This window comes from Corylus avellana, chromosome 1 (genome assembly GCF_965113065.1).
Source record: "Corylus avellana chromosome 1, dhCorAvel1.hap1.2, whole genome shotgun sequence".
Taxonomy (NCBI): domain Eukaryota; kingdom Viridiplantae; phylum Streptophyta; class Magnoliopsida; order Fagales; family Betulaceae; genus Corylus; species Corylus avellana.
The window spans coordinates 15,596,508-15,623,906 of record NC_142490.1 but is presented as its reverse complement, the minus strand read 5'-3'; the positions used below and the strand labels follow the sequence as shown (position 1 = coordinate 15,623,906).

The 27,399-nt window shown below is 37.6% G+C and overlaps 4 protein-coding genes across 4 annotated transcripts; 2 read left to right on the top strand and 2 right to left on the bottom strand.

The window, feature by feature from the left end:
• Positions 1-5,848: 5,848 nt before the first annotated feature.
• LOC132170934 (SNF7 family protein) lies at positions 5,849-8,703 on the top strand. Its single transcript, XM_059582094.2, has 7 exons — positions 5,849-6,129; positions 6,217-6,396; positions 6,484-6,666; positions 6,848-6,978; positions 7,368-7,536; positions 7,903-8,032; positions 8,150-8,703. Exons 1-7 carry the CDS (start codon positions 5,878-5,880, stop codon positions 8,431-8,433), a joined length of 1,329 nt encoding a protein of 442 aa, XP_059438077.1. The 5' UTR covers positions 5,849-5,877; the 3' UTR covers positions 8,434-8,703.
• A 281-nt stretch (positions 8,704-8,984) lies between these two features.
• LOC132171858 (putative pentatricopeptide repeat-containing protein At3g01580) lies at positions 8,985-12,391 on the top strand. Its single transcript, XM_059583270.2, has one exon. It carries the CDS (start codon positions 9,110-9,112, stop codon positions 11,477-11,479), a length of 2,370 nt encoding a protein of 789 aa, XP_059439253.1. The 5' UTR covers positions 8,985-9,109; the 3' UTR covers positions 11,480-12,391.
• Positions 12,392-13,425: 1,034 nt separating this feature from the next.
• LOC132170919 (transcription factor PHYTOCHROME INTERACTING FACTOR-LIKE 15) lies at positions 13,426-15,731 on the bottom strand. Its single transcript, XM_059582076.2, has 6 exons — positions 15,563-15,731; positions 14,638-15,481; positions 14,439-14,525; positions 14,288-14,353; positions 14,092-14,157; positions 13,426-13,976 (listed from the first exon to the last, which is right to left on the bottom strand). Exons 1-6 carry the CDS (start codon positions 15,616-15,618, stop codon positions 13,635-13,637), a joined length of 1,461 nt encoding a protein of 486 aa, XP_059438059.2. The 5' UTR covers positions 15,619-15,731; the 3' UTR covers positions 13,426-13,634.
• Positions 15,732-19,845: 4,114 nt separating this feature from the next.
• On the bottom strand, positions 19,846-27,155 carry ASY3 (asynaptic protein). The gene is made up of 11 exons (XM_059582641.2): positions 26,990-27,155; positions 26,136-26,222; positions 24,006-25,538; positions 23,744-23,897; positions 22,484-22,624; positions 22,302-22,365; positions 22,038-22,187; positions 21,904-21,962; positions 21,677-21,811; positions 20,691-20,782; positions 19,846-20,115 (listed from the first exon to the last, which is right to left on the bottom strand). Exons 2-11 carry the CDS (start codon positions 26,166-26,168, stop codon positions 20,044-20,046), a joined length of 2,433 nt encoding a protein of 810 aa, XP_059438624.2. The 5' UTR covers positions 26,169-26,222; positions 26,990-27,155; the 3' UTR covers positions 19,846-20,043.
• Between the last annotated feature and the right edge of the window lie 244 nt (positions 27,156-27,399).

Sequence of the window (27,399 nt, the reverse complement as noted above, 5' to 3'; positions counted from 1 at the left end):
CCAAACGCAGCCTTAACTCAATTTTTATTTACAACATTAAAAATTGGGCGTTGAAAGTCGTTGGAATTGGTGGGTGGTAACGGTAAATAGATTTGCCCGAGACTGCCCCAAAAAGAAGCTGCCAAGTTTACCATCCATCTCGATTCTCCAATACCAAGAGTCGCTGAGAGGGGAAGACTTTTTCCCCAGCTGGCTGCTGGCGCGATCTCCAACACGTGTGTTACTTTGTGGGGACTGGGGACGCCTCGGCCACGTCACCTCTTGTTTCGAATTTGCTGTCAACCTCCCGTTGTTGTGGCTCCCGCTAGCTCCTCTGCAGTGGCTGGGATTCTCTGATTGTGCATCACCGTCAGCATCATCTATGGTCCAAAGGAGAAGTTGGGGAGACCCACAACCTGTTGAGTTGAGTTGACTGGTGATGGAGAAGTTTCTTGCGTGTCCCAGGGCCACTCACCATTTGATCTGCACCACATGATTACATTTACATGAAGTACTTCATTCCATGCGCAATGTATTCACCCTCACACTACCCAGCTAGCTGCAGTAACATTTTTGCTTTTTAATTTGTGTTTTTATTGTGCACAAGTTAACAAAACTTGAGATATATATTTCCATTGATTCCCTATTTTCTCTCTATTTTGAGAATCTCAAATCCACGTTATCTTTCTTCCAACTCTAATCAAATTCAATGGCTAGTTATTCAATACCACATGATATTATTAAGTTACTTTGATATCAATTATAACAACTCATGAAAGCATTAAGACACATATGCATTCTAAATAGACCAGTCAAGTTATAATTAGTCAAATCTAGTAAGAAAAGTTATAAGTGTACATTCACTCTATGTAAATTATTCATCTTTTTAATATGGGATTAAGGTGTACGTTACATTTCTTCTTTGTATTTTCTCGGAGTTAAAAAAAAAAAAAAAAAAAGTTATTGACAACAATTCTTTATTCTGTCTTTTAACAATCTAATTTTTTATAGAAAAATGATTAATTAACGGAGCTAATATTCAAAATTTAAGGAGAAGTGTTAGAGAGTTAAAGAAGTGTCCAAAATTCTTACCAAATTGACTTGGCAAAAATTTTAAGATGAAAATTCTTCTCAAAATTCTTATCACGTCATATTGGAAAGAATTTTGGACATTTTCTTTGGCTCTCTAAAACTTGTCAAACTTAAGAATTTTCTTACTTGAATTTAAGGGGGGAAAAAGAATCAACTCTAGTTTTTACCTGAAAGGTAAATTCGAGAAAGCAATAATACATATATATATATATATATATATATGTCACAAGTGTCACCATCTTTATACGTGGAATACTTCTACTATATTTCTACTATACTTCCACGTATAAAGATGGTGACACTTGTGACATGAAATATTCTACTAAAAAATCTTATTTATAAGAAGTACTACTGCACCAGTATTGACACGAATGTACTGCACACATGCCCCATCGTGCAGGTGCCTAGATTTTCCTTTTGATCATGGTGTGAATATAATTGAAAATAGACCGACTTATATAAATAAAAAATTACATAGATACATATAATTTTTTTACATATATGTTTGTGTATTTTTATAAAATAAAGCATAGAAGTCTTATATTTAATCTCATGTCATTGCAAATACATAATAATATAAACAACTAGCAAATTAACAGCTTAGGAAAAACAAACTAGCAAAATAGACTAAACTCAACCTATAGGGTTCAAGAAAAAAGTATCTTTGAGTGTGAACTTTTTTTTCTAACAATCACCCGAAGCTCCAAATAGCAACAATGCCAAGAGACAAGAGTCGAGCCAAACAATTTTGCAATTATAAATTATTAAACCATTTAACTTGCGATGTCAAAACAAATATTGTACACCTAAATGGCTCAAAATAACCACTCAAAAAACTGATTGCTAGTTAGAAGCTACTCAAATATACCAAATTAAGTTTTTGATTATAAGTGAACTAGAATATAAAGGGAAACTAAATGAATCCGGTATTTTAGGTGTGTTTATGTTGAAAGAGGGGGCAAAATTAAAATAATAATAATAATAATAAATTAAAAAAATTAGAAGGTGACATAAATATTATTTTGGAGAGCAAAACTAAAAAAAAAAATTAAAAAAGGACACAAATAATATTTTGGGGGGGGGGGGGGGGGGCAAATTGGGAAGACAAATTTATAAAATTGGTATATTTGAAGGACATTTATGAAAATTTGTAAAATTTTGAGGCCCAAGCGTGGGAAGCTATTATGGGGTAGCTATTTTATCTAGAAGGGTAATGGTTTTTAGTAAATTAACCAAAATGGTCATGCATATTTATTAATTAGCATCTCAACCCCTGATTTTAATTATGCTGTCAAAGGCCGGCCGTAATTGCTGTTGGTGTTCTTTATGTTAACTAAACCGATGAGGTTACAATTAAGGCTCGCCTTCATTAGTTTGGTTTTGTGGTGCATAACATGTCTCGTCCATCTTTCAACAATTAATTTTCCACTCAATGCCAATGGCAAGTTCCACATCCATACCCTTAATTAAATCTTTAATTATAACTCTCTTGTTTTCCTCTTCCGCATGGTTACATGCAGGACACGTTTGGTACACATGATAGTAATTAATTTATGAATGGGAATCGGATATTACTATGACTATAAGGAGTTAGAATGCACTGATCATTCATATTCTTTTGTTTGGTATCATCTCTAGTCAGAGATGGAGGCAAAGTTTAGTATGGGCAGGGGCTAAAGGTTAATAAATTGTATTGCTAGATGCTGATATGCAAAAATAATAATAATAATAATAATAATAATATTTTTTATTTTTTTTTATTTTTTTACCTTCAATATTTCTTTCCATTATGAGTTGGAGGGGTGGCCATAGCCTATACCGGCCACTGCCTTCCTCCGTCACTGCTTCTACTTGAAGCAACCCTCAACGATGCTTAGGGGGTGGCTGCAACTACTCTTGGTGCTCATTAGGGGTGGCCTAGACCACCCCAGAGCTGCTCTTGGAGTGTCACCAAGGGTGGCTACGACCATTCCTAGTGTCCTGTTAAGGTAGTTCACCACCATTTGAAGTAGTTGGAAACCCTAGAATAGAATGTTTTGAAGTTTTTTTGTTAATAAATTTAAGTTTGAAGAAAGAAATAAAAGAAAGAAAAAAAAAATTGAAAATTTACCATGTTCCTCAAGTAATATTAGTTATTCCTCTAATTGTAGGGGAATAGGCATATATTGGTGTACGTTTTAATTCTTGATTGGGTTGCTTTTAAGAATACAGTGGCCCACCTGGTGTTATAATTGAGTGAGGGTCGTCGACATAATCAGTTGACACATTAGATATCTTAATTAGCCATTAATTAAAAGGTTCAGCTATCCACAATGTACAGCAGAATTAATAGGGTTTGTGTGAATTTTGTATGCATATATAGACATAGCTAGAGTGCCATTGATTGCTCTTTGAGAATATATACGTAGACTAAATTGGTGAGCCGCCATGATATCGGAGAGAAGAGGTGATGATGGGATATTAGTGAAGCAAATTGACGAAAGATAAAAGGATTATTTTTCTTAAGATTCTAATCAAGGAGTAGTTTGAAATCTGAAAGGGGCATCATCGAAATGTCCTTGAACAACAAGAGGCAAGAGGTCATGCCTCCCTCACTTCATATTATCTTTAATCCATCTCTTTCCAAAAAGGATGACAACCAATTGACAAGATAGATCACCCATCACTTTGGGATAATGGGATTAGATATTGTGCTAAGCTCTCATTAAATTTCCTAATAATTTTGTGGAGGGTGATTTGAGTTTGATGTTTACGGCCTAAGATCAACAATCCCCCCCCATGTCCCACAATTTCTTTTTTTTAGGAAGCACACCACGTTCCTCTTGGAATACTAATAGGACTAGCACTCAGCAGGGTCTATTCGAGATGACCCCTTAATGCATCCCACTTAATAAGGACCAACTATATTACAGGTAACATAAGCACATGCATATGTCATATTATGTTTTTCTTAAACGCTAATATTGCTATTTAGTGCAACTTGATCTCATAAATATCATTTCTTTAATACATGAGTCTATGAAATAGAATTACTCTTTTCTCAAACCCCCCGGTAAATAATATGAGTACGTACTACACTTTTATTTATTTTTTTGAAACAATAGTTGACTGATTCAAGACCCGATTGACATGTTATTATATCAGCAAATTAAGTGAAATATATAAATTATAGAGCCCTAACTGGGTAATTGAAAGAATGAGAGGTACTGTTAATAATTAAAGTGAGAGTGATTAATTAGCATAATAATTAGTGAAACAACTAGCATTTTACTTTTTGTCATGGTGACAGTGCCTTCAAATCTCCCGAGTTAGTCACCAAGTGTAAAAATGTCAAAAAGACATTAATGAACATAGAGAAGGGATTTAGCTAGAAATTATTATGACACTTTGACTTCAATAAGAAGGAACACGACATTACAAAGGAGGATTATGAATGATCAAAAGCTGTGTGTCAAAGTTTATGAAAGCCTTGTCGAGTTTAAAATGCTCATCTTGTCCCCCTTAAGTTTGAATAATTACATCCTCCCTTTTGATTTCTAGTGGGAAATGATTGTCAACTTTCATCACAGATTACATCATTAACTGACCTTCAATTTGAAAGGCAATTAGACCCTTAATGAGCCATTATTATATTTTCTTTCACTAATTCTTCAGATTCGGTTATTTTCTCAACTTGTCTTATCAACAAATCATTCTACCTTGTAGTGTGTCTACATCCATCTAGAGGCTTTTTTTTTGATTAACCAATTTTCATCAAATTTGTCACATCAAGGCGATTACTGCACTCGACATAATAATCTCATTTTCGTCGCTAAAACCTACTAGCCATGAAAGAATGTCATCACCAAAAGAATCACCCCACGAAACAGAAGTAGATGTTGCGTGTTAGGGCATCCATTGCAGTATTTTGACTGAGAGGGTTAAAAATCTGATTAATTGACTTTCAGGGGCTGATCTATTTTTCTTGGAATTACTTAATTGCATAAGCCAAAAAATTATCTAAACCATCAATATCATAATAGCTATCATGTTTCAAAACACTTTCAAGAGTGATAGGAAGAAATTGCAGTGTGACCTATGTTGAAACATTGATGGTGGCACTATAATTTTTTTTTTTTTTGGTTATTTGAGGGAGAGAGAGCGAGAGTGTGTGTTTGTTAGATTTAGATTGTTAGATTTGTGTTTATACGTGTGTGAGAAAAAAAAAACAAAATAGTTATATAGAGAGAGAAGAGAGGGCTTTTAGGCATGGGCTAGTTTTTTGGAAGAGATAACGTGTCATAATTGTCTTTGTATGTGTTTGTTTTTTTTTAATATGTTCTTTTACGAATAGGCAATAGTATTACTATATGGGCCTCATTCTAATGTGGGCCTCCGGCAATAGTGGAAGAGCCAGCCATAGTGGTTATTGAGTGGCGATGAATGGATCGTGGGGGGCAACTCGGCCACAGTGTACTCAAAGCCCAAAGGAAAGACATAATTCAGGCCTCATTGCTGTCAATAGCTAATAACTCATCCGGCAGGATCCAAAGGCGCTCTTTGAGCGGCTACACACCATTTGATCTGATGCAATGCAAAGCGCACAGGATGATCTCAGCATGTCGTCACTGTGTCAACACTGACAGTGATGGCAGATTAAGCCCATGTCAGATCATGGTTGAAGTCCAAAGTAAGCCCAATTACTCGAAACTATGAAGCCCTTTGGGCCTCCTTTAGGCTCTCAAACCCCTCACAAACACGTTGAGAAGCCCAATCACTTCTATTGGCAGGAGAAGAGAGGAGGAGTTGGAAGAGAGCAGCGCAAAAATGGAGAGCGGGTCGGTGGGGGAATTCATAAGAACGGAGGTGGCCGACTGGGACGACGAAGCGGTGGCCACGGCCCGGTTCAAGGCATTTAGCGGACAGAAATCTGATTGGGAAGCGAAGTACGAATTCTGGAAGTTTCTAATTCTCAAAATCGCTCGCCGTTTCGGCCTTCTCGTCATCCGCCCTCTCGACGTGAAGAACAATTGGTTCAATCGCGGAGGCTTGACCCCTCTGTGCCTCGACCAGGTTTTGGTGAGATTACCCTATCCTCATTTCATAGTTTTTTAATTTTTGGGTAATTTTGTATGCTAAATGATACGCTCCGGTTGGCCGGTTCAGATGGAGATGTACAGTGAAGGTGAAATCGTACGAATGGGCGATCTTCTGGACCCAACCAGTGGGTCACTTTCCCTTCTCTTGAGAAAGGTTGGACGAAACTTGATGCGTATTAGACCCGCCTCCACACCATCCCTACAAGCTCTCTCACAAGATCACCTCGTACTCACCACTCTCTTGAAGGTATATATACATGTATTTCTTTTGTGTTTCCATCTATAAACAGTTGGAAGACGTATCAAAATGTTAGCTTTTTCCACCTTTGTCCAGGAAAAATCTGTACAAGTTGTGAAACACTTGTGTGAAAGTAACTGGACCTGTTCGTGCGTTGTAACTATGAGTAAGTTCCATGACATTTGTGGAGGTCCGGAGGAAGCATCCGCGGTCTTGTCCCACCTCTCCGAAACCGGGAAAGCACGCTATCTCTCAGTCCATAAGAAGGAATTCCTTGAGGTACTGCATCTCCATGCTGCTCTTGTTGAGTTTAGTGAACAGACCATCATATGGTGAAATCATTTAGTATAAGTTCTTTACATTTTTCGTAGTTTTCCAAGTGGGTTATCTTCTGGTAAAGCATATGGGTCTTTCTACTTTCATCTCGGGGAGTGTAACTATTTGTAAAAAAAATTTGCAGGGCATAAAAGTTTCCTTGTCACCGGCACCAGTTTCTAAGATTTCGAATTTTGATTATGATGTTCTACATTTGGTTTGGACGACAGAAAGGCTTCAGCAACAACATAACGTCATTGACCGACGTTGTGAAATGTAATTACTGCATCTCAACTGGACCGAGCTTCTTGCTTTTGGTCCAAGACATCGTAGTCTACAGTTGATCTTAATTGATGTAGCAAAATAACATTTGTAGTAGTTAGGACATTGATATGGGTGACAAAACATGAACTTGTGCACTAACATGTCTAACAACATTAATCATCATTGATTTACACATTTGGCCTGCCTGGGATTGTGCCAGTTGGTTGAAAGTTCTGGTCCTCTTTTTCATTCAAGTGCAATAGATTGGAAGAGCTAGGGTTGTTTGGCGATAGGATTGATTAAATTGCTACATGTTCATCCTATAAAATGTAAGCAGCTGTTGTAATGTGGAACATGAGACTGGCGATACTTATCTCATGGATGATTCATTTCCCGTGCAGGTCAAGAAAATCAGCCTTAGCTTCTTTGAGTTCTGGGAACAAGAAAGCGGCACTTCGGCATGCAAGGGAGTTAAAACTAGCCACTGAGGCTAGAGAAAAATGTATATCACTTCTGAACAGAGTGGAGGAAGTCCTTAGTGTTATTGCAAATGCTGAATCCACAAAAAAGGTAAAATTCATTGAAAAAGACTTCTGTTTTGCTTCAGCTGCTTCTTTAAATTGTGTTGATGGTGTAATAGAACATAAATGAGCTTAAGTCATGCTAGAGCTGACAAAGCCGGCCTTGTTTTCATATTTGAACTTAATGAGCTTGGTTGTATCAAATGATGGAGCGACGTCTCAAAGTTTTAAGCTGTAGAAAATCAATTGGGTCTATTTGTTAATATCTTTTGGATTTTTTTTTTAATGATTTGAAAATGTGTTTTGATGTGACATAAAGATGAAAGCTATTTTTGTGTTTGAATTGTTTGTTTATATTTTTGTCTTGAAAAGAAAAACAAAATTTTAGCATACGAGTCTTATTTCCCGTTGGCAGGTCTCTGAAGCCATCCAGATTGGTGCTCAAGCAATGAAGGAAAATAGGATCAGCGTGGAGGAAGTTGAGTTCTGTCTACAAGAACTTGATGAGAGCATTGAGTCACAAAAGCAAGTTGATAAAGCTCTTGGTACGTTTAAATCTGTTTAAGTTGTAGCTGATGCCAAATAGTTGGGTGTATAGCATAGTATCTAGGCACTCTTGTTACTTTGACTCTATCTAAATTGGGTCTATCTGGATGTTGTAGAGGCAACTCCTTCGTACACTGATATTGAAGATGAAGACATTGAAGAAGAATTCAAAAAATTGGAGTTGGAAGTTGGAAGTGGAAACCTTCAAGTTCCGAGCCCCAAAGTTGGGGTGGATAGTGCAGGAGGACAAGCAGAGCCATTAGAGTCTGCTGAATCTTTGAGCGCTGCAATGTCAAATCTCAGTCTTGCAGAGAATTCCAACAGGGAATCAGGAATCAAGAATGGTATGGTAGCAATGAGAAAGAAGACATCAACAAATGCTGAGCTTGAAGCTGCTTAGTCAATTCTTTTCGTTTACCAGAGCCATTGTGACGAATTTTTTGGTACTTAAGTGGGTAATCATTGGATTGGGAATTTTTTTTAATTTTTTTTTAAAATGTAGTCAATGTATATAATACTCCCAACATTCTTTTGTGCAATTGAAGGTGTGTATGTATCCCAAGGAAGTTGTAATGGGTATAACTTCTGCTGTTATCTAAAACCTATTTTGATGATAAACTCCAACAATGCCATGTGTGCCGGGCGACTGCCAGCCCATAATGTTAGTGCCAGTAGATTGTTTATATTGATTGGGTGGATTATAAAAATAGTTATGATCGGTAAGTTTGGCATCGATTTTTTATTAGATGAGATTGGACTTTGTGAGCAATTTAAAAAAGCTCTAATTATAATTTGATTAATTTTTTTGGAGTAATAGCAAAGAAAGACAGACAGACGAGAAAGGAATAAAAAGTAGTACGAAATATAAACATCTAAGTTATTTTATACTCCAAAATTTATTTTATTTTATTGTATCTATCAATGGGAAGATAAATATATAGCCACATATAATCTCCCTGGGATGCAATAAAATAAAATAAGGAAGGCATGTTGATCTCCTATAACATCCTACCATAAAAGAAATACAATCTAACCACGGTTTTGCGCCCGTCAAAGAAAGCGTGCACAAGTAGAACATGCTGTCCATAGCTAGGGTATCAGTAACCAGAGAAACTGTCTTTGTCCAACGACCAGTTCAACTGCCAATATCGCTTGTACTTCTCAACCAACTCACTTCAACTGTCCCCCAAAACCCACCTCCCACGCTCATAGGCCAAACCAACCAAATCATCCAATTCACTCCTACGCACCACCAAGACACCACGCCATCTTCACAACTTTTCAATCATCAAAACCTTTTCTACCGCAACCTGTTCTCTCAACTCAAATCACCACCCCATCTTTTTGAAGCCAGAAGATTGCATGCTCGTCTCGTTGTTAATGGTTTCTTCCACCCCGCCAGTACTGACAGAGTTTTCGGTTCTCAGCTTGTCAACATCTATGTCAACTTTGGCTGCTTCCAGGGAGCACTTCTTGTCTTTGACAAACTACCCCAGAAGAGTAATATTGCTTGGAATGCAATACTTAGAGGTTTGGTCGATAGGGGTCAGTTTTCTGATGCAATTCAGTTCTATCACTTGATGCTTAGTCAAGGCATAGACCCTGATAATTTTACGTACCCACTTGTTCTTAAGGCTTGTTCTGGTTTATCTGCACTTGAAGAAGGAAGGAGTGTCCTAGAGTTTATCCAATTCAATGAGACCCGCCATAATTTACAGCGGAATATTTATGTTGAATGTGCTTTGATTGACATGTTTGCCAAGTGCGGCAGCTTAAATGAGGCACGGCGGTTGTTTGAAAAAATGACCAGAAAGGATTTAGCTTCTTGGAGTGCAATAATATGTGGGAGTGTGCAGAATGGGGAGTGGGTTGAGGCCTTGTGTCTGTTCAAAAGAATGAGATTAGTAGGGATATTGCCTGATTCAGTGATTGTGGCAGCTGTTCTTCCAGCATGTGGCAGACTGGAAGCTAGGCATACGGGGATGGCTATGCATGGATGTGCTGTAAGGAGCGGTTTTGTGAGTGATTTGTATGTTTCAAATGCTTTGGTAGATATGTACTGTAAATGTGGAGACACCGATGATGCAAAATGTATATTCTGCAATATGGAGTACAGGGATGCTGTCTCTTGGAGTACCTTGATCGCTGGTTATGCACAAAATTGCATGTACTGTGAGAGTTTCGAACTGTATCTTGAGATGAAGAGTGCAGACTTGAGAGCAAATGCAATAACTGCAGCAAGTGCTCTTCCTGGATTGGCCAACCTCAAATTGTTGAAACAGGGAAAGGAGATGCATGGCTATATCCTAAAACAAGGGTTTGAATCTGATGCTGTTCTGGGGAGTGCATTGATTGATATGTACACTAAATGTGGGTCAATGAGAGAAGCAGAGCACATTTTTCAGATGATGTCCGAGAGGAACATCTCAATATGGAACTCATTGATTGTAGGCTATGTTTCACATGGTGATACTGATTCAGCACTAAGGATATTTCGACAAATCTGGAAAACCAAACTGAGACCAAATTCTATAACCCTAGTTAGCATTCTTCCTTTATGCGCCAAAATGGGGACTCTTGCACAGGGAAAAGAAATTCATGGCTATGCAACTAAAAGCAGTCTCTTTGAAGTAGTTTCTGTTGGAAATTCTCTGATAGATGTGTATTGCAAATCTGGGGACCTAGAACTCGGAATAAAGGTCTTTAATCAGATGATGGTAAAGAATATTGTGACTTATAACACGGTAATATCTGCTCATGGAATTCATGGACTTGGAGAAGAGGCTTTTTCATTTTTCGAGCAAATGAAGGAAGAAAGAATCAGGCCCAACAAAGTCTCTTTTATAGCACTCTTGTCAGCTTGTAGTCATGCAGGTCTAATCGACAAGGGTTGGTTATTATATAATTCTATGATGGCTGATTATCATATCCATCCAGAAATGGAACATTATTGTTGCATGGTTGACCTTCTTGGTAGAGCAGGAAACCTTGATGGTGCCTTGAATTTTATCAAAAAAATGCCTGTGGAACCGGACATAAATGTTCTGGGAAGCTTACTCGGTGCTTGCAGAGTTCATAACAAGTTGGATCTCGCTGAGCTTCTTGGGAATCAAATTCTCCAGAAAAATCTGAAAGATTCAGGCTACTATGTTCTTTTAGCCAATATATATGCCTCCACTAAGAGATGGAAAGATGTGTCAGATGTCAGAACAGTAATAAGAGAGAAAGGCTTGATTAAGAAACCTGGAAGTAGCTGGATACAGTTAGATGGCTGTATTCACGTTTTTCATGCTAGAGGCATTATGCATCCGCAGCTATATAAGATCCAAGAGATTCTGAAGAGATTATGGTTTGAGATGAAGGTTGAAGGGTATATGCCAGACCAAAGTTTCTTTTCCCATGATTTTGTAATAGATGCTGATGAGCTAATCAATCTTGAATCTTGATGCCGAGTGACAATATCAATACTGCAATTGGCGTTGGTGAAAATGGGTTTCTGGCATTTGAGAATGAGGCTGTGGAGCATGAATTATTGGACCACCAAATTACAAGTATATTAGATGGAATCAACTTTTGGCTTGGTGGACCACTGGGTTGCGTAATTTTTTTATTTTATTTTTTCCTTTCCCATCATTATTGAAGAGGTGCAGATAGCAATAGCTGCCTTTTCAGTTTTCAGCACAATTCATTATTGGACCACCCTAGTATTAGAGAAGTTATAACCTAGCTTGCAAAACCCTAAACCTTCTTACACCAACTGCAAGCTCTTCTCGTTGGTACGTCAATACCCCCTATGTGTTTTGAGTGTTTCTTCCAAAATTCTCTCATGTTGGCAAGAACCCTGCGGATATTTTCTGCACTGCAGTGAAGAGACGCAAGGGCAGCAAACAGCAATCGTCTGTTAGAAACAAGTGCCAGATCCAACATGAATGTTTCAACTGACGTGTTTTTGGTGGTTAAGGTGATCACTTAGTTCTTTGGGAACATCGGATGAAATTGAATATGGCTAGAGTAGATGACCCTGCTGTCTGAGTGAATGAATAATCACCATCAATGAATGCCCTCCGCCACAACTAATAAGTCAATGGACTGTTATTAAGGACCTAGCTACCATGTTTTAATCATTTCTTTGCACCAATTTCATTTTCTGGACACAATTTACAAGCAAGAGAAGCCAACAAACTGGCATAGGATGAATATAAATATGCGTAGGAGAAAAACTGGAAAAGCAATGTTTATCTAAATAGTGTCTTAATTCGCTCGTCTATATTCTTTATGACACTTAGAGAGGAAGGACGAATGCAAGCAACAAATACAAGCGTCGTGGCGTATCGTATATAACACGAAATGATTGTGAACAATTAGGGTTAGTAAGTTTTCACACGATTCACAAACTCTATACGAATCCAATATGAAATCAGTAAATTAAAATTAAGGAGATTTAACTTGCTTAATTAAATGAGTCAAGTTAAGATTGACCTATATAATTTTATATTCATATTTCGATGCAACACAAACCCAAAATACGACATTTAGTATTAACAACTTTCGACACGATTCACAAACTAGACACGAACCCAACACAAAATAAGCGGGTTAGAGTTGATAGGTTTCACCCATTTAATTAAAACAAACGAATTAGGATTTACCTATATAAAGTAACTCAACATACTACACGCCCATCACATTGAGTTAATGTACATTGGCCGTGCACTTCAGCCTATGAATTTTTTGTTTATTTTAACGAGAGTTGATCTAAAGGTTAATAGACACTGCTACATCAACCAAGTAGATAAAGGTAAGATGAGGGAGGGGGGGGGGAGGGAAGGGGTGTAATATGTAACATTACTCGTATAGTCTTATATCAATAGCTCAATACAACCCAAACCCAACAATCGATTAGGATCCTGCGCAACAGCCGCTCTATTGGTCTCAAAAGAGAATCGCCTGCGCAACAGCCGCTCTATTGGTCTCAAAAGGGAATCGCCTTCTGGCTGAAGTTTGCCGATCTGGGCAAAGCCAAAACCTACTACTCCTAACAAGTTGCTGGTTGCGAGAGATGCTCAAATTTCATGCTTTTGCTACTGTTGAGCAACAAAATACAAAAATAAAAGCAATCTGAAGAAAAGAACCAACTCTGCTTTCATTTCCTTTCCTTTGAATTTAGCGCTCCTTATTGTAACTGATAGCAACAACTATTTCATCCTACAAGCTCTCTCTCTCTTTTTTTTTTTCCTTATTATTTTTTTCTTTTTCCAAGGGAGCCAAAGCTTGTATTTTATGAATCCACGAAGAAACAACACATGATCATGGCCGTGATCGGCTAAAGATCACTGCCATCAAACCAATTGGATTCCAACCAATCAAGCTACTTGCCCTTTTGCAGATCGTGGGAGAGAGTACTAATTAGTAAATACTAATCTAATCATTCGAATGTGGCATTAGAAATTCTATGCTTTCCTACTTATATTCACTTTCCTCAATTGCTTGGGGCGGCGTGTCCCCTCGCAGGCTCCCTTTCATACTTAAAAGGGGAAAAAAATGCTACCTGAATTAATTGAAGATTGGATCTTTGAACATTATGTATTTGCATTCTTCATATCATTTCTGATTGGAATCCTTTGAACTGGTTAGGGGAGCAGAAGCAAGATGTTCCCCAAAGGCGGCAGCTCCGGGGATGCCGGGCGCCACAACTGTTTGTGTAGCTGGCATTCCAACCAAAGGAATGAAGGGTGAATGTGAAACTGACATGGGAAATGCTTGACCAGGAAATCCAAGCATTTGAAATGTGGGCATTTCTGAAGTAGGGAACTGTCCTCCTGGGTTGCAACCAATTCCCATACCCATGGGAGAGAAATGTGTCAAATGCGGTGCACACATATGTTGCATCATAGTAGGTAGCATCATTGGAGGTATACAAAGGCTACTTCCCATTGACATAATCTGCATCCATCAAGACAAAAGCTAATTACGATCGATACGCATACATGTGACTTATATATAATTAATATACCAATGCATTTGAAGCTAGCACAAGGCATATATAAGAAAGATTTACCTGTAGTTGAAGCTGAAGGGTTTTCAAATACTCAATGGCCTCATCAAGCATTGAAGCTTTATCCACCTTCGAGACACATAAAGCAGATATAATAAATTAAGCAACATTTCAAAAAAAGAAAAACAACTTGGAAACTCGTAATAAAAATGTGAACGGTTAGGAAGGCTTTGAGCTGAATTTTAATGCAGATGCCAACCTTGTTGCAATTAGGTATGAGCTCTTTTAATGCACGCATCTTTTTGTTAATTTTATCTCTTCGCCTCTGCAGATTATCACCATAAATATATAGTTAGACTCTTAATATCTTTCTCTTTTGGTGTGTGTTTGTTCTTAGTGGCATCACTCACCCTTTCAGAGAAATTATGAACTTGTGCAGTTCGACTTCTCTTAGCACTTGTACCGCTTGTCAAACCCTGATGAGGCTCTTCAACCTCCTGCAGCAAATTAAGTTTGGAGTTCTTAAAGCCTTGGAGACAAGTGAATCCATATATAGAAAGGAATCATGAATATTCATGAATCGGGAGGGGGAGATGGAGTGACTTTTACCCTTGTAAAATCTTCGCTGGGATATGCCGACTCCTCAGTGTCCTCATATGTCCTCCTCAAAGAATATGATGCGTCATTCGAAGCTCCAAACGAGCGTACTGAAGAAGATGCAACGGGTGGCTCAGCAAACTTGTTGATATTGGGTTTTCCAGCTGCTAAGCTTGATGTTTGGCCTCCAAGCTGATCGCCAGATTTATGATTCCTATGCCCAAAAACATCTGCCTGTGGTTGATTCTGAAGACTAGGTGGTTCAATCGCTGCTGCCTCAGCCTCAAGGGGGTTGCTCTCATCTTTCCCATAATATTTCAACCCATCAACTCTTGTTGAAACCACTCTACCACATGTCGGCCGGCTTCGACTATTTGCTTGAAAAAGAGCCGCAGGTCTTAAGTCGGAAAAATACACTAGTGCCCCACGCCTTCTATCATGCTGATCCACTGACACTTGGGTCTCGCTTGAATTCACTAGTCTTATAAGCAAATCTGATGCTTGGCTCTGCGAGGAAGATGGGTCCCCCTTCCTAGAGCTATTCCTAGAGCTACCAAGCTCGGGAATCCCCCCCCTTGCAGACCTAGGCTGGGAATCTGTGGGACCCAAATTGAATTGATAACCATTTGGTGAAGAATTGTTATGGGTAAATTTGAGATCAGAATCCCTGTGACCCATGAAACCTGAGAAAGTGGAGTCATTCGAAATCATGTTTCCTCCATTTTCTGCCTGAGCATTGGAAGGGTATAAGGAAGAAGCAGTGGTGCATGAATGACCCTTCTGGGTTCTACCGGATCGACCTCGCATATGAATCTGACCATTTTCCCACACCAGCTCCACAAACTCATCCTCAGGCCTGCATAGGATCGAGGAGACCCGTTAGAAATGATTTCCCATGAAATATGAAAAGAGAAATTAGATTAAAGCAAATTATTACATAGAAGCTAGAGTAGCCAGACTGCTCCTCATCGTTGGTCGTGTTGGTTCAAGCATCGACTGATCCTCTGCTATTGAACGATTATTGTCGAAATAAGATCTTAAAGTAGAAGATCTCAATATCCTCCATTTTTGTTTACCTCAACTCCTCCTCCTCCTCCTTCGTTACCTTTCTTTGCTTTCTTTGTTGGTTAAAGAAGCAGGAGCAGGCCTATAAGTAGCCAAAAACAAAGGTAAGAGAGAGTCAACCAAATTAAAGTAGAGTTCCACGTGGGCTTGATTTATAGGCCAAGACATCTCCACGAGGACCACGACCACGACATTCATCCAGCTCGCAAAGCTTTCACCACTCGAATCCTAGTAATCCACGATTCTCCTGACACCATTTAAACACAGGTTAGTCTGGATTTAGCTTACATTTGCTGTCCATTTTTTAAAATCTCTTTTTATTTTCTTTTTTTTACTAAATGCTTTTAAAAGTAAGTTAATTCTTAAGGGATAGTTTAATTGATTGAGAATCACATTTTATAAAGTGAAAGTCACTAGTTTGAATTCTCCATCTTCCCTCTTATGTGGACATGTAAAAAAAAAAAAAGTAAGTCAACTTTAAAATTTAATCTTTACTATTGATTAAACTACAACATACATACTATTATTTTAATAACAGCAAATAAGCTGGATACGATTACTCTTAATTTAAACCACAATAAACGCCAATGAATATTCATGCGATTCTTATATGTGAGCCCACCGGATTTAAGTTCGGTTTTTTAATATGTTTTGAGGATATCTTTTAATAATAAAAGGATTTATTAATATTTTTATTTTGAAAAGAAAAATATATATATATATTTAAGAGTGGACCAACTATCTTTTATATGATATAGGGGTTAGGTGTTTATACGCAGAGGGTGGGCTCATCATGTAACGTCCTAATGTATTGTCAATGTACAAGATCTGGACCCATTTTCTTGGACTTTAAGATTGAAGAAGAAAATATGGATGAGTAGCTTAAATATCATTTCAGGAAAAGAAAATGTCCATCATGAAATCATTCTCGTAATTTATAAAGTAGCTTGGATGCGCGTTTAACAACATTTATTTTCATTCACTCATGATTGTTAGTAGTAATGGGCTAATTTTTTGTTGTTTAGCTAAAGAGATCAGCTCACATCAAGTTGAATTAGCTCATCTTTTTTAAAAACAAATTGTGCCTTAAATATTGGCACATCAGCTGAAATAAATTTTAAATTTTCAAAGTAGTGGACAACGTTTAGTCTACCTACACCGAATCGTCTTAACCAATCACCCACGTACACCTATTTTTCCTTATCTTTTATGCTCAACCCCAACTATCATAATCATTGCCTATTATATACTAAAGTGGACTCAATCCTCTTAACTTAAGTTTTTGGGTTAAAAGTTAGTGTCCTAATGTGTATTTTAACATACTCTTGTTTAACTATCTTGACGCCTTTCTCCCTTAACAGTATGGTCCCCATACGCTCGCACGCGGATCACATGCATGTGTTGGTTAGTGTCTTGCAATCGCCTCTCCCAATCTGCTCCATCTGTCATTGCTGTTGTTTTTTTTTCTTTTTTGGTTTTTTATATTTTTCCATAGTTTCCTTAGTAGTTCTCTTGTTTTCGTTATTATTATTATTATTATTATTATTATTATTATTATTTTTTGTGAATTTTTGTCTTCTTGGTCTTATTTGGTTTGTTCTAGTTGATGAGACTTTTCTAGTGTTATCTATATGTATTGTTGGTGTCTCTCGCTAGGGGTGGGTAGATTAATCGGTTACCGATTACCAAATTTAACCGAACCGATAGTAACTGTAACCGATAGTTATCAATCGGTAATCGGTTAAAAATTTTATACCGATAAGTTTATCGGTCGGTAATCAGTCGGTTAATAATTTGTTATCGAAAAACTGATATGACCGATAAGTTTTTTTAATTTTTAATTTTTTATAATTTTATATTTATTATTGAAACCAAAACGACGTCGTTTTGGTTTTTATTTTATATTGTAGTGGATCAATATAAAATAAAAAAGCTTCAATAAGCTATTTTAACCAGAAATATACCCCAAAATAACTAATTTTTAATAAGCTATTTTAGGCTTTAGCCCAACAAAACGTATTTCAGCCACCAAAATAATTAATTTTTGGTCAAATTAGCAACCAGTTAAAAGCCCAATAAAAAACCCAGAAAAAACCGATTTAACCGATCGGTTAACCGATTACCCATATAACTGATAATTTTCGGTAACATTCTTATTGGTCGGTAATTAGTTAGGATTTGGTTAACTGATAGTTTATTGGTTACCGACTAATAAGCTCATTAACCAAACCGATATGATCGATACCCAGCCCTATCTCTAGCTGGTGGCTTTGATCTGGCTTCCCTTAGTGCCTGTTCTTATTCCGATGAGGGATTATAGTTTTTTTGTGAGATTTTAAGAATAGTTGAGAGACATTTTGAAGTCTATGTCTCTCTTGCATTTTCTACCGCGCTCATTTAAGAATCGGAGCTTATAAGATCATTGATCCAACAATAAACTTTCCTCCTTAACCTTTTTCTGTGTTTGTTTCTATAATTTTAGTATTTTTCCCTCCATCCCACGGTGTAATACATGAGACAAAAAAAGAAAAAGAAAAAAAAAAAAAAATCCACTTTGAATATCAGGATGGGAACAAAGGGTTCGGTTTGGCACAAGGAACAGAAAGGAGCCCTATATCCGCTGATGCTCTACGATATCCTAAATAATTTTATCTTAGTTTTCTCTCTTTCCAACTACTCAACAAAACCACTACTAAGGAAAGGAATGATAGAGACATGACATGTTTGTCGTTTTCACTATATCGTAGAAGTTGAGCAAGACTGGGAGAAAGGTACTACTATGATAAGGACACAACTAAAAGACTGTCCCATAAGCCCACTTATGGGAATTTACGATAGCCCTGACAATAAACAAAGGATTTAAGATACCCACGTGGACCATGGGTCCTTGGACGTTTTCTTGGCGCCCCCACTCCCGCTGTCCAACATGGTAGCCCTACCGCCAAGAGACACCGTTTCCTCAAACATCAAATCAAACTCTGAGTCTTGGGGAGAGAGCCATGAAAGAAAAGCGTGTCCTTCACGTGCTCCTTCCGTGAGATTCACGTGCCTCACAGTTTTCTTGTCTCCACCTTTTTCGCTCCACAGTCCACACGTAAGTACAAACCCACCCAACCAAACAAAAGGGCCTTTGATTTGGGAGCGTCGTGTGCGCATCTTGTCCACAATTTGTGATTAGTACTTCGTAATGACTCATCACCAAATAGTACCTTCCAAAAACAGACAACGACTCCCCGAATTGCCAATGAGGATAAATACACGACAACGAAAGCGAAAGAGATACATGGTCCCCAAGTCCTTTGCTCTTTTGGTTTGGGTGCGTTGTGTTTGCATATTGTCCACAATTTGTGATTACTATTTCATCACGAAATAACTTCTTTTTTCTTGGGGCTGATATGTGCAAAATGACGACTAAAATTTCCGATATTATGTCATCTGCTGTGTGAAATGGCTTTACCTACTGATCATGAAATGGCTTCTTCCTTCAAAACCCTCAAATTTTTCAAATACCATACATTTGAGAATTGTAACAGATGAGAGATTGGTCTCAACTGCTAAAGTCCTGCACATCTTAGATACCTATTGAGAAGCCTCTCAAAAAAAAAAAAAAAAAAGGTCTCGAGATGTACTTTTTTCCTAAAAAGCTAATTAATTCCATATCAGATTCTGAGTATTCAGATATCGAACCAAAAGAAAAGTAGGCACAACTTCTCATGAGGGGTTTGAAGACTTAGTGGCGTCTAAGCAACGATACCAAACACAAGCTTCTCGGCAACCTTGTTAAGCCCCACTACAAGTTCAATGCAAATGACATGGAAGACAGGCTACATTGACATGTAGCTTGGAAGGCAAATTTGTTATCATTCATTTTAAAGTTTAAAGTACAAGTAAAAGGAATCCCCCAACTTCCATAAATACTTTTATCTCAATTCTAAAAGAGCTGATACGAGGAATTACTACTGGCTTAAATTCAGATGGTGTTTCGTTCAAAAAAGCATTTACTCTTTCTTTCTTCTTTATGGGTGGTGTGATTTACAATTGCATTGATACCGATTGCAGTCTGATTTTGTTCGGAGAATTTTTCTACAGGAACAAGGAAACCTCCCACACTAACACCATAGAATCACGAGGCCAATGTTACTGGGCATCTAGAGAGAACTGAATCGTCTGTACAATTAAGAGTATAATTGAGGAACAGTTGAGAGAGATCAAAGATAAATTTCTAAGCATGAGATGGCAATAGGACAATACTGTTTACCTACAGAAATGCAAATTCTAATCATCTATGACTATCTTCAGGACTCTGTAACTCTAGGCAAAGTTTCTGTTACCTATATAGCAGAAAAAGTCATTTCAACTTAGGATACCCTCCTTCAAACACAAGGATATCACGTGTTTCAGTTGGAGCATCTTTCTCCTTGCCAACTGCAATGAATTTAGAACAATAACGTAAGTTAAACTATTTACAAAACCACTGTGTATTACTAGTTTTGTGTGCAATTAAGTACTAAAGAAAGTCATTAGATTCTATAAAAACAGAAAAATTAGAAAGCTGGTCCCAGTTGAAACTTGAAAAGTAAGAAGTTTAGATGTTCTAGCTTTGCAAAATGCTCATTGCAAAGAACAATATTTCACACAGTAAAGCAACAGATTACTTTTTATTGTTTTGTTATATGCGCACCAAGTGGGTTTTAAACCTACGACCTCACCCTCCATCCTATTTTTATGGGAGGAGAAAGTCCCCTTTGAGCCAGCTTATTGGCGTCAAAGAAGAGCAGCAATAAGAAGTGTCATTCAAATGCTTGTGTTCTGAGCAACCGATGGTGAAACCTGCTGAAGGAGATTCCAACCACCATATGCAACCACCAACACGTATATTGTGCTCCCTATATAACTATCTTACAAATAAGCATGCAATACAATATCCAAATAACATTATGCACAGAACGGTTAGAAACCCACTAATAATTTATATATGTAAAAAACAGCACAAGACTTGCCTCGTGGATGGCTGTGATTCTTCTCTTGGCATCATTAAGTTGGGTCTCAACTGCTTCTTCCGCTTGCAAGAGACGCTTTCGGTGTGATGCTTCTGTTGATGAGAATTAATAAAATATACCTGAATTCTACATAAAGTTTGTCTACAATGCCGATGCACATCCTTATCAAGTTTATAAAGAAATAACTGCTTATACTTCTCTTTTTCGATTTTTTTTCCTAGGAGGTACCTGTTTAAACGTGGTTTCCACAGTATTGTTTATGGTTTTTGACCACTTGGTCAGGGTTCAGGTCCATGCATTTTTGTGCATGATATATTGCAGCCATACAAGCAGAGTAACAGGCAGCCATGCGACTTATAATTACAAATGACAAGATGCTAGCAAAGGTGAGTAGATTATGTATATTTACGTGAATGCAGCGACAAATTAAATAAGGTGTACGTATATCCAGTCAGAAGAGGATGTGACTACTGTGTTTTGCATGGGATTTGAAATACACAGGGTTGTATGCATTAAAATAAGTTGCCCTGTTTTCTGTTAGAGTGAATATATGAATGTTTGTGGAATAATATGTAATTTCCTAAGAGTATGAGGAGTGGTATGTAAACCTTCTAGAAGAAGGCTAGCTGTCCTCCTATAGTTGTCATAGTACCTAGAATATACTTGTCTAAGGCTTCTATTTAAATTAATAAGGACGAAGAAGGGGCTACGTTAAATCAATAACTCCATTTCATTTTCATAGGATTTCCATTTCATTTTCCTTTTCATTTGTCTGAAAGTGTTCATTTTCTGTTTATGATAAACAACCTCATATGATTCATACATTGAACTACCATTGACGTGCTTGTATGTGTATCAAATCAAATTTTCAAATGTATGACTTAATAGGCACAGTTTGACAGATCATACCAACTCAAAACATTGCACTGATGAAAATTGAAACAATAAACAAAAATGCACATTAACAACTACAAGATTTGCCATACTTTGTTTCTCCACGGTTCCCTTAAGCTCAATGTGATGTGCTTCCATCCCTTCAAGTGTGCTTCTGCAATCCTGGAGATATTGATTAATATCTTCTTTGAACTTTTCATGAATCAACTTCAATTGTTGTTGTTGCTCTGCATGATAAAAAATATCTCTTGTTGAGATTCATCAAAGCAGAATATCTCCACTTCCAAAGTAAAGGTCTTGCCAATACAAATTCTGCTACCTTCAAATTTTGCTTCCAATCGTTTTCTTTTCAATTTACTGAGGCTTGTCATTTTCCCTCTGGAAACATTATCAAGATTTCAAATAAGAAACTATTATCTTTAGCTGAGAAAGCTATCAATCTGAAATACTCACACATCTGTCTGAATATGAGCCTCAAGGTTCTGCAGCTGCAAATACATCCCATCAGCAATGGACATCAGAATTTCAGATGATTTTTTAGTAGTCTCTGACTTAATTTTGCTTTGAAGTTTTTGTAGTTCCAAGGCAAACAGTTTGATAGCCCTGAAACATTGAAAAGGAAACAAAATCAACCAAATATAGATAGCAAAGTCAGGAAAGTATTCTACATTTTAAATGGGAAGTTTTATGGTTTTGAATAGCAGGGAGAAGCAAAACCTCGACATTGCATCGTCTTGGCTTTGCTCTGAAGGTTCTTGGATCCAATTACTTTCTCCAGTTTCTGGATGTATTTTACAGAGATGAAGAAGAAACTTAATGAAAAGAAGCATATAATAAAAGATAATGTTTGTTAGATGAAACAAAGTAGCAAAATATATAGATATATGGGTAAGCCATGCCTTTTGGAGAGGGTAATGTGGGACTAATATTATCAAATCTAATGCCTTCACAGGTTCGGAGCCTTTTAGTTGAATGAAGCATGAATTTTGGTTTCTCAGCAACTTCAGGTTCTGGAGACAATGTATCTCTTTCTCTGCAATCTGCAGATGACCATTAGATAAGCAGACAAATTATCACTTAGAGAAACACACACAGAAGAGAAGAGATGCATTTGATAGTGCCAGACACCATAAACAGTGCATTTTGGTCACAGCTAATAACATGTACTAGTCAGGTGAGCTTGAGTTGAAAAGTAGGAGTTAGGAGTTAAGTTTGCATCCTATATACATCTCTTGGATGTTACAGAAATTTTTTTCGTTAAAAAATTAATCTTCACTTTGGCCATCTCCAATTCCACCAATCAAGAATTACAGGATTTATGTGACAAATACATCACATGACAATAGCACTAGATACAATACTGTTCATGTGGAAGATGCTATGTCACATAAACACATCTAAATATCAATCATGTTGTGGGACCATTTGTTAAACAGGATCCTTTTAGGAAGCAAGGTGTAGTTGCCTAGAGCCTAGTAGTGGATGTTAATGAAAGGTTTCAGCAGACTTATTCACAAGGGGTCTATTGCCCACTATTCAATTGAGATTGAGCACCACTTGCACATCTAAGTAGTCTCAATTCTCATTGAAACGAATCTGCCAAAGGTTCAGAGATATAATGGTTTATCTTAGATCATCCATGTGGCAATTACTGAAACAACTTTCATTTTTCTCTTAAACTGACTGCTTTCTAGAATTTCACATTACATAAAGCACCAAGCACCCTACTCAAAAGCACCATCAAGAAATTTAAAAGAAGTTAGCAGCTGCATTGTTTAAACTTCCAACTTCTGAAAGTGAGTCATACTTCAGACAATCTGTTATAATCATGTAAGTCAGAAGCTAATTAAAAATAGTAAACAAAACTCAAATTCCAATTTTGTCTACGATGTTGTATGATAGTCGTGCTTATTACCCAACTCAATTACATTAATTTTATAGGATAGAATTCAACTTTTAGCTTCTTGTACTTTTCTTGTCATATATATCAAGTTTCCATGCACACGAATCCCTAGTTCAAGAAGATAAAGATGAGTGCACTAGAGCTACCCTTTTTATATACAACTTATTTTAAAATCAGTTGTGTAAATGGAGTGAGCAATAATAACTGCATATGCATTTATCACACATCTAAAGTAAGCCTTTACAAGTGAACATACCACTATATGCTTCATTGATGGATGAACCCTCTTCCAAACTCTCACAGTCCCTCTCTTCAGCTGATGATTCAGAAAGGCTATTTTCTGTATCTTTCTCTTCAGTATCAGCGGCTGCTTCCTGGGGTGGAGAAAATTTTAGCTCCTCTGCATCAACCTGAAGTTCAATAAGGAAAAAACAAAAGGCAGAAAGACGAATCCAGCTCAGAAACTAGAACTGCAACTCTATAACCTCTCAATTAATTGAGGATACAGAAAACCTCGCCTGTGTATTTGATTCATAACGATCTGGTTTTGAAGTCCACAAATTCCTGAAGCTACAAATATCTCCCACAGTAAATATTCTCTCTGCTGGTGCAGGATTGAGAACACCATGTACCATTTGGTCCCTTTTTGGAGTTGAGGTAGGGGCATCATGTTCCAGTTGGTCTGTTTTCGGAGTTGAGGCTGGGGTAGAGCTTGAGACGGGTGTTTTAAATCCAAATGTTGGACTCTGGAAAGTTCCTTGTGGGTCTATAACATTCGTAAAAGATTGATTAGCAATGTCTTGTAGGTCCGCTTTAGCTGGACTCTTGAAATCCATCTGCTGATCTGTCCTGTCTCTCAGTGGTGAACCTGGTGATAGATGCGAATTTTGTTCTAGGATTTTTTTCTCCAGTCCAGTGTACTCTCTCTCGTCATGAATATCTCCCATTTTATTGCTAAGTGAAGATGTTCTCTCAGCAGGTAGCATCGTTTCACTCCTATAACTTGCTTGCTGAATCTTATCTGCAATATCCTTTATAGGGGGGAAAATCTTGGGCGGCTTGATTCTAGTACTCTTTTTCTCACTCTTCTTCCTCATAGGTTTTGAGGACCCACCATTCACAGAAACATTTTCTCTCCCACACCATCCTTCTTCTAAGGAGAAGATGTTCTTCTCTTGATGCTTCTGTATGTAACTAGAGGGTGGACCACATTTAGTCACCTTAGCTTGCACTTTTGATGGAGCTCTTTTGCGTGTCAAGGAACGAGTTACTGGTCTCTTGATAGTATGATCAGAACCTTCAGAATCAGCTTCTATTGTGTCTGAATTCTGTCTAGGCCTGACAACTGTAGCACCCTTTTGATCAGAACTCTGCCCTAGCTTTAAATTATTGGTATCAACCTCATGTCTCTGAGAATTGGAATGCTGATTAGGTGAAGAAACATTGCCCAGTATCTCCCAGAGCTTCATTCTCAAAGTTTCAGTCCTGTTTTCTGTTTTATCTGATTTATCTTCTGTCACCACTTTATCTGAGACGTGAATTTCTTGTGCAGATGCAAAAGAAAATTCCTCAACCCTCCCTGTCGTCCCCTTCTTCACTCCCTTCCTTTTGCAGGTAACCCCATCAAACTTCTTCTGCTTGCCATCACCAGACTGTAAAACGGATGTCTTGTTTGTGAAAAACTGAACCGAATATGTTGCTTGTGCATTGTTTTGTCCATTAAGCTTATTATGCGTGCCACTAGTGTCTGGTTGGTCAGCACGAAGAACAGTCTCTGGGGAAGGTGCCTGTTGGTAAAGTGATCTTGTAGTAATCCATGGGGAACTCTCCTGCTCTGGAGCTGTGACTTCTTTTCCCTTCTTCTTTACTTTTATGGAAGTTTCTACATTAAGATTCATCCTTTCTGCACTCGGAATTGCAACCTCATCTTCCTTAGCAGCTCCAGATCTTCTCTTAGCTACTGAGTCAGCCATAACTCCAATAGATATCTTCCTAGATTGGCTGGATGGATGATAATTGCTTCCAATACTCCGACGGTCACTGATTTGATCCTGAAATATGTTTTTGCAAAGGTGTCAATTTATCCGTTTTTATTAAGAACTTGTCGTGGTTGCAATTCGTCACATTAATTCAGGTGTGCAAATCACAATTCCCTTTCCACTATTTTCTTTATTCCTATGAACTTTAATTTGCATGTAAATGCCAAAGAGACCACTTCCCCTCCCCTCCAACCCCCACCCCCCGCCTCCCACACACCCCAAAACCGTAATTAAATTAAATAAGTAAATATTTCTGTGAAAGCAATGTTTTCAAGTAACACGGAACAGAGACTTCAATCAAACCCAATATTCATAAACAGATGCAGCCGTGATGAATACAGAGTAAAACCAAAACATTCATCAAGTATAACTTACGTGAGCAGTTGCCATTATCAAAAATCAATGAAAGTGATTATTTATGCACTAAAGGACATGGCATATTCCTAAGCTAATGAATATATACAATCCCATTCACCAATAAGAGAAATAAAATGCTGGGACCAAAATGTAAAGCTTATAGCAGTTAACTTAGCTAAGAGACAGAATAGTCGGGTTGAAGCACACCTCTATCAACATTAAAGTTCAAAGTCTAAGTTAGTGAATGCTTACATCTCGTTGATTTTGCGATGCATCAACCTCCATTTCTCGCAACTAAAACAGAAAATAAACCAGATTGAAACCACCAGCAGCTGTGACCTGAAAGTAACCAAAACAGTTTAGATGAAGAAGCAAGTAGGAGAAAAGACAAAAATCCATAATGCTCAGTTTGGTTACTGAGAAGAGGCACCAAACTCAGGTAATTTAAACCTTAAATCTTCTACAACTTTTCAAAAGGTTGCTCCTCGGAATCCAACTTCATACAACTTCTTGGCTCACTTTAGAATAATACGTTTCCGTTCTTTTTCTTTTAATTAGAGATAAAAACAAAATTAAGCATAAGATTAAAAACTAACTCTCATTTCTCATGACCAGGTTTCTCACCAACTAAACAGAGTGATAAAGAAAAAAGAAAATAATAATTAGAAGTAACTAATAAAGTCCTCGTACAATCAGCTACGAACCAACACAAATATGCACAAGTAACCCTAGTTTCCGCGACCTTTTCTTCTAGCATTTCAAAAGTACTGTTCTATTGATGTAAAACATCAAATACAAAAAGCCGAAAAGCCAACGCAAATTCAACTTCAGGAGTTCAAAATCCGTCAGGACTTTTAGGTTCTCGATCTCACACATCAAACACATATACACACCAAAGTTTGCGAGCAAGAAAAATTGAACAAAATCAACAACACCAACCTCCAACGATCGTAGATCTACATTTCACACCAAAGAGAAGAAAAAAAAAATCGAACGGAGATCAGAGCATAGACAAAATGGTCTGCGCAAAATTCAAGTTCAAACAAAAACGAACTGAAATCAGAAAATCTTTTTGATGACGAGAAGCCGAGAGAAAAATTGCTTACGGCTCGTTTAACGAGGGCGGAAGGCTAACCAAAGAGCTCCAATTTTTGAAAATTTAGATGAAATTTCGGAAGCAAACGATCGCAATCGTAGAGGAATACATAACCTTAGAGGGGAGAAGTCGCGATCGCCAATTTTCTTTTGCCCCAATCAAAACAAGAGGCGGGAAATTTATAAAATGTGAGTATGGTTGGTCACAACGACCTGTGAGCCCCATTTTACACGGGGTGCGCATTGCGCACCGCCACCTTTAGGTCGACAATTCAAGTATTTCCTCAAAAAAAAAAAAAAAAAAAAAACAAATTCAAGTATTTTTAGAATCCAACTTACATGGCATCTATTTAGAATTTATCTTAATTTAAGTGACAATATATAATTACTCTGAGAATTAGCTTAGCCGACGATCAAATAA